This window comes from Eubalaena glacialis, chromosome 4 (genome assembly GCF_028564815.1).
Source record: "Eubalaena glacialis isolate mEubGla1 chromosome 4, mEubGla1.1.hap2.+ XY, whole genome shotgun sequence".
NCBI lineage: Eukaryota > Metazoa > Chordata > Mammalia > Artiodactyla > Balaenidae > Eubalaena > Eubalaena glacialis.
In genome coordinates, this window is record NC_083719.1 from 116190166 (window position 1) to 116198180 (window position 8015).

The 8015-nt window shown below is 38.7% G+C and overlaps 1 protein-coding gene across 1 annotated transcript; it reads right to left on the reverse strand.

Moving 5' to 3' along the window:
• Nucleotides 1-408: 408 nt before the first annotated feature.
• On the reverse strand, nt 409-7837 carry LOC133090568 (bromodomain-containing protein 8-like). Its single transcript, XM_061188971.1, has 7 exons — nt 7559-7837; nt 6436-6705; nt 5653-5810; nt 2839-2928; nt 2672-2740; nt 1260-1437; nt 409-690 (listed from the first exon to the last, which is right to left on the reverse strand). The coding sequence occupies exons 1-7, from the start codon at nt 7835-7837 to the stop codon at nt 640-642; spliced, it is 1095 nt and encodes a 364-aa protein (XP_061044954.1). The 3' UTR covers nt 409-639.
• Nucleotides 7838-8015: the final 178 nt, after the last annotated feature.

Genomic DNA, 8015 nt, shown 5'->3' on the forward strand with positions numbered 1-8015 from the left:
AGAAAGGGAACCAGCCACAGGCATTTTTATTCCCCTTGCAAATCTTAAAAGCAAAAGACGTTTTCTAACATTTTCCTCATAATTTATCTTACTTCATCCTCCTAGCCATTCGAAGGACACTTCAATTATCTCCACTTTATAAATGATGAGACAAATCATACACACTTTCCCTCGTCCTACCCCAGCCCCTTCCAGACAGTGTATGTAAGAAAACCCATGTCAAATACCTTCCTTATTTCACCAAATAATGCTATCCCCTCTATTCCCAGCTTCTGTAAACATTAAAAGGCAATCTTCGACTTGTGAAATAACATTTATTTAAAGAGCAGTAAAAGAGGTTTAATCTATTTACCTCTAAATTAAGCCTATGGAACAAAGACATGGGCAACATATATGGCATAACCCCAAATCTCAGTTTCCCGTGTTTTCTTTGTATTATGTCCACGGGCACCTTTAATTCTTTGGTTGTAAGTTAAGGCATTATTCTTATTGGAAAAGACAACAGAGAAGTGGTAAACAAGTACTGGGATCTTCTCTAGGTCGGAGTCTCAATGAAAGATCCAAATTCCAGAAAAGTTCAGGGTAGCAGCTCCAAGTTAGCAAAACAGGTTTCCCATCATCCATGGGGTTGGTTAGTTCTCATTCCAGACTATTTAAGTCTCTTCTTTCGTCTAACCAAATACTCAGCACCTACAGGGTCAAGGCAGACAGCAAGCTATGAACCTTTATGGAGGTTTGAAAGCAGTTTTATTTCTTTCTCCGCAGAGATTCGACTACACTTTTTTTCTTTAAAGTAAGAAGCTGCCCAGAAAAGAAACCCTCAAATGTCTTCTTCTGGCTACCATATCTTATCTCCTATAGATGGGACAATGTGAACATATATTAATACCAACAGGTACAGCAACCAAAAAATGGACAGTGACTCCAGCCTCTGGTTTGCATGTTTAGCCCTCTGACTTGAGGCTCTGGAAGCAGATGCGCCCATTATTTATCTATCCCCAGGTCTCTTAAGAGCTCTTCACTGCTGCCTGCCTTCCTAGACTATTTCACTTCACTATCTATTAAAGCTGGTCCCACAGAGGCTCAGAGTTTTCAAAACCAGCAGGTACAATGTCAGTCCTTCAGGTCCTTGAATCACCTCTGAACATAAACTCTGGGAACACAAGGTCACTTCAACATCACCCTTATTCTCACAGACTTTCTAAAATCAGATTCCAGAAACTACATTCTTTTTTCCTGCAGCTCTCTACCTACAGTACCTGAATCTGCTCCAAGACTTCTCGCTGCATCTCCACAGCCATATGGTACACCTGATGATCAGAGTCATTGTACATCACAGCATTCTGGAACATCAGCATCAGGTCCCTCTGGAACTGAGCCACGGTGTGAATCCGTCCCTTAGACAGATTCCTTTTCAGGCTAGTTAAGTCCATGGGTCTACAGGTGGCCAAGAGAAACCAGAGGAAATCAAACCTTCATGTGGAACATGTGGTGACCTATCATGCTCTCCTGAAGAACTAACCAGCTCTTAATGAAAACAGTAGTAAAGATAACAATCCCCATCAGATAATAAAATAGCAACAGCAGCTAACATACAACTGCTTACAATAAGCCAAGTGCTATGCTAGGTACTTTCTATATGAACTCACTTGATCCTCTCAATAAACCTATATGGTAGGTACCATTATCACAATTGGCAATGAGGAAACTGAGATCAAAGAAGTTAGGTACTTGCCCAAAGTCACACAGCTTAGTTTCCAATTCAGAAACAGCCTGACTCCAGAGCCCACAGGCCCAGCCATTTCACTTTACAATTGGAGGTATCAAAGTTATAAAGAGCTCCAATGATCAGTTTGTCACAGGGTAGTTACTGACCGATTGTTTACAATGTGTAGTCATATACTAGGTATTTAATCAACTGTTTTTACTGTATAATCAAAAGCTCAGAGTTTTTTTTTCTTCTTTCATGGAGATGAAAAGAGAATCAAGTGAATATTAAGGTAAATATTATATAACGCGACACAGAGAGTGGGTATATAAGAGAAGGCACAGCAGCGTAGAAAGAGGACTGAACTGGGAGGTAAGACTCTGGGGTTTAGTTCTAGCTCTGCTATTCACTGTTGATCACAGACAAGTCATGACCACCTCTGAGTCTTAGTTTCCTCATCTACAGAATTAAGGAGTCTGTCTCCAAAGGTTCTTTTCTGATCTTTTATACACTATTAACACACACTGGTTTATGACAGCATTTTAGATGAACTATGCTATAAAAATCCAAAATACTGCAATCAACCAGTGTTTATAACATCCATTTGGATTACCATCTTTGCCTTAGCATACCTATAACTGCCTGAATGAATACAGTGTTCCTTTTAAAGTTTTGCTCTGAAATAACAGTGTCAAAAACTACCAAAAGCTAATGTAAGATTATAATAAATGGATCATATTACTTAAAAGTCAATACTGATAAAAGCCTCTTTATCCTTTTGTTCCCTATATTCTCAAATGAGAACTGAGCTTACCATAACTTTATAAACTTGTTCAGCTGTAAAATATATCTTGAGCTTAAGTAATGTAAATGAAATAAAGAAATAATCTAACAGATGTAAAATAAAGTATGAAAAGACAGAAATAAAAGCAACCAACCTTTCTTGACCCCTTTTCCACTGACCTTTTCACCACATCCTTGTATCCTGGGGCCTGCCTTTCTGACACAGGCTTCAGAAACGGACTGCTGAACCTGTTAAGGGACAAACCCAGAGAGGATGAAGAAACCCTGGAAAGTCACCCTAAATGAGAAGAGTGGCTGTGAATACCGAGAGTGGCTTGGAGTCCTACCTGTGACTGGCTATCATCTTCCAGACTGGCAGGAGAGTCTTCTTAAATAGCAAGTGATCCTGAACAGGGTCACTATGGCCTAGATCAGAACTATAGGATAAAGCAGAGCAGAAAAGAAACAGTAACTTCACAAATGGTATTCTGTTCCCCCTAGATGCTTGATAAGGTTTCCTCAACACATAGTGCTCCTAGTTAACATCTGAAGGAAATAACACCACATGAATGAAAACATGCTTTCATAAAGGACCCCAGACTCTATAAATATTCTCTTACTGATCAGTATTATCAAATGAAGTGGTTACATTCTTGTAAAGTGTACTAAAAATAGGCAACTGCCTTTGCCTTTTGGAATCTTGCCGATTTGCCCTTTAGCACCTGTGACTCTAAAGAACTGGTCTATAAAAGTAGTCTTTGAGATGTGACAGGGTGAGGGAGGGTCATGGACATGTATACACTACCAAATGTGAGATGGATAGCTAGTGGGAAGCAGCCGCATGGCACAGGGAGATCAGCTCGGTGCTTTGTGACCACCTGGAGGGGTGGGATAGGGAGGGTGGGAGGGAGGGAGATGCAAGAGGGAGGAGATATGGGAACATATGTATATGTATAACTGATTCACTTTGTTATAAAGCAGAAACTAACACACCATTGTAAGACAATTATACTTCAATAAAGATGTTTAAAAAAAAAAAAAAAAAAAAAGTAGTCTTTGTTCACTGATGTCTCCCAAGTTCCCAGTACATACTAGGTGCTCAAATAAGTATTTGATAAATGAATCTGGTCCTGTTTTTTATGCAGAAATATGCCACATTAAGAAGTATCTCTCCCATACTTCCAGAGGAAAAAATACTTGGTTTCATATCCCAAGGAATTCTCTTACACTTCATCTGAATGCTATACAATTTAAATATTTTTCCTTTTCACTGTCCTCATATAGTAATCTTTAAAATACCAAGAAAAATCCATTTCTCCTCATGGTCCTTCCTTCTCTGGGCTAAACTGCCTAATTTATTTAGTTTTTCTTTAGAGATGCAACTGCTCAATGTTTTATTTCATTTTATAATTTTCCCAGTTGGCAAGTTTTCTATTTACCCCAAAGTTAAACATGTTACACTTCACACTTTATTCACTGCATTATTCTCTCTAAATAGGCTCTCTTCACACCTAAGGTTTCACACCCTCGTTTTGCTTTATGTACCACATTGTGTGCATCCATTTGAGCACAACTCATACCGTATCATTCTCCAATTTGAACAGCTCCACATAACTATTCATTTTCATGATGCACTATCTCACCTGTATCTAAATTACATACCACAAAAATCAATTTTTCCTTAAGCCCAGAACCCTACAAGAACAAGGGACTTAAAGCCCAAAGCAAACCTCTTCCTTTGTCTCTGATCAGTCAGTCAGAATAAACAATAGGTCCTTGGTACTGATGCAATTTTGTTCATATAGCCACAAAACAGATATTTATTGTTTCCATTACGTGAAAGGTACTACAATAGGTTTTGTAACTTCATAATCAATCACCTTTGCAATATTTTAAGAAACAATCCCTTGCTTACCTTTATTTCCATCTATTTGGAAATGCATGCCAAGCAACTACAAGTAACAGTGTGGGAGTGGAAAGGATATGCAGACTTAGACTGGTACTCCAAAGGTTCCACTTTACTCCTAAGAGTCAGTACAGACTAAGGAAGAAGCCAGAAAAGAGGGGCCTAGGGAATGTCTATCTTTCAAAGTAGTTTTAAGGTTCCCTAATGATAGCACAAGAACTCAAATGCCTATCTCCCCTTAAGCTATCTAGCCAAGCAGACTCAATTACTAATATCTACTGCTTTCTAATAAAGATTTCATGTTTAAGCTAAATTCTAAGATAAGAGTGTGGTGTTTGCATTTCAAGATGCTGAAATGTCATGAGATGAAACATCCCAGATTATTAGAGATTTCCCGTTTTGGGGATAGTCATCATATGCCACCTGCTCATACTCACAAACAGAGTTATAGAAAAGCAAAGGAAGCAATTCTTCAACAAGCTAGGTTTTTAGCTGTATTCTATTTGTGCAACAAAAATTTGAAATCTGCTATTTACAAAAATATATATGCATGGTTCAGTTGTATACCTTAAACAAAAGAAGGCTAAAATAATTATTGGTTTGCCTTCCCACAGATAATGTGGGTGGCTCTGGGATATAGCAAAGAAAAAAAAACAGTTCATACTATCTTCTCTCAATACTTAGACACAAGACTAGGCCCAGAAGATGAACTATTTGTTACATAACAAAAATAACTTTGTTTTTCTGATTTAAAAAGAAATTCACTTTACTGAAAAAAATTAAGATTCTAAAATGTGCCCTCTGGCCCCATAGTTATTTATGTTAAAAACAGACAATTATATAAACAATTTCCCAAGATGTGTGAAAAAGGAACAAGGGCGATAATAACTTAAAAATAATTTTTAATTTCAAGTTAATAGGAGATGTTTTAGTATTTTTAAAAGTATAGTTTGTATAATATTAGACTTGAGTGACAATCTGACTCAGCAACGTTTCCTGAATAAATATAGAGAGGATTACTTATGAAAGAGATTCTTAATGTTGATAAAACAGTCTTGTTTTATAAGATGAAAGCATATAGACTTCTATTTATACAGTAAAATTATATTTAATTCTATTTCTAGTGTTTTAGAGCTCTAATTCTCTACTTTTCAATTTACAAAAGTAATCAATGTCCGCAGCAACAAATTCAAATAGGTGTAAACAGAAGTAAAAGTATTAATCCTAACAACATGGGATAAAAGTCTATACTTACAGCTTTGAGGAGGTAGCACGGCTGAAAAGGATATCCACCAGAGGAGTCTCCTGGATGCTGAAGCTATCATCACACTCACCTGAAGAACGCTGATCTTCCATCTCTGACACATACCCTTCACTCTGGTCCTCCTCTTTGGATTCTTGCTGAACCTCCCCCTGGGAATGCCAGGAATCAAAGGAAAGTTTAGAAAGAGATTTACTATCTTCAAGGTAATTTTTCTTGCATGGGGTAAATGAAGGCTGACCTTAAGGTAAGAATAGGCCAGTTATATAAAGTTATAGAATAAGTTGGAGAAAGGTGACTTAACGAGACCTAAGACAAAGAATTCTTAGAGAACTCTGTATCCCAAGAAAAAATGAAAAAAGCAATATACTCTATTCTAGATAGATGCTGTTTTCTTTTAAAACTGTCATTATTACTTGTGGCCCTGGAGCTGACTAGTCTAGCTGGCCAGATAATATTAATGATAATGGTATTCTAAATTTTACTGATTGCTTACTATGAGCCAGGGACTATGCTAAGTGCTGCACGTGAATTATCTCATTTAAAACTCACAGTACACCTGTAAGGTAGAGCACTATTATTCCATTTCAGCAGAGAAAACTGAGGTTCTAAAATGTTCACTAACCTGCCTAAGCCTACACAGCAAACTGATGCTAAAACCAGGATTTAGACCCAGATAACTGAACTCTCTGGAGTTAGCCTATGTGCTCTAACCATACTGCTCTGCCTCTTTGTGCAGAGGACTGATCAGACAGCTGGTTTAAGTTATTCACTTACCTCTTCACTCTCTGTGGGTTGTTCCTGAAGTGCCCAAATATCTGAGGGAGGTGGAGCCACCTCTGGCCTTCCATTTTCTCCCAGTAATGACTTCTCAGCTACCAAGGGGTCTACCTTGGCTGAAAGCTCTTCAGGCTCTTTGCAGGGCTCCCCCTCTCCTTCAGTAGCTTCAATTCCCCTCGCCTCTTGTTGTCTGGTGCCAGATGAGGGGCAGCAGCCTTCACCTGATTCTTTGCTGCTAATGCACAATGGCTCCATTAAATAAGCTACCTGCAATCATAGTTTACTGTTAGATGTATAAGAACACCAGTGGAAATCATCATCTACATATCAATAATGCCACATCATTACACTGCCACTGTGACTAAGTTTGAGATGGTAAGGGTTAATTGATTCATTCAGTCATTTTAAATTTATCAAATATCTTATATACACAGGTACTGGGCTAATTGGTAGGGACCTAACAGTAAACAAGATAGACATGATTCTTGCCTCAAGGAGCTTATGTTCTAATTTTTCATCTCAAGTGTCAACTCGAACCAACTGGTAACAACTGTCTAAAAAACTGCTGAAAACTTTGTCTGCCACAAACAATGCAGATAGAATTGGCAATATGTGAACAATTGGAAAGACCAGATTCTTGCTGGTCTTGACCTAGGTTCTACTGAATGTGTAGAGTTGCCACATAAATATAAACTCTGTCCAATTCTCTTTATTTCTGGTCCTCAGCCCTTCACTAGGGAAATATGAACACTGCAAAATATTGCCTGGAAGTCTTAACATTATAAGCTTCAAGGGGAGTTTGGGCAAGTGTCACCTCCCATGACTCCGAAAGAATGAATTGCAAGGATACTCCTAAAGATAGGCCTATATACAGAAATCCCACTTCCTATGATCAGGCTCCTAACGACTGGGATCTTAGAACATTCAGTCAAAAAGTACATATTTGGCACATGTTTTGTATCAGCACCAAGTGCTGGAGACAGAAATGAACTCAGTTCCTGCCAATGTGGACCTTATATTTTAGTAAACAATAATGAGAGTGGTAGATGTATGTATAGGTAAACATTCTCTTAGGAAGTTGAGATTCTTCCCACCTTTGGAAATAATGGCTCCCCATTACCTCAGAGAGAAAGTGGAGGAGGTTCTGGCGGCTGACATGCTCCGCCTCTTCCTGAGATTCCTCACTGCCTCCGTCCCCCACAAGCAGCTCACGAGGTTCTCTCCCTGGGCTGCTTTCCTCTAGTTCCTCAGCCCCTGGCTCCTCAGTTTCCCTCCAGCTGCCCATATCAAGATCCAAACTGGAGTCCCATGAGCTGAAGAGTGACCTGCAATCGTTGCTCAACTCAGAGTCATTGGGATAGTCTTGTTCAGAATCCAACCAAACCCATTCATGCCCCATCTGTAAATACACAGAAAAAAAATGCATTAAATTCACTCAAATCAATATTCCTAAGGCATTTCCATCTCCCAATTTTGGTAGAAAGATAAGGGGTCAGAAATTTTTTTCGACTCAACATTAGGAAGAGTAAAAACTAGCTGAAGGGGGACATCAGGAGAAAAAGTGATCCGCCATTGGG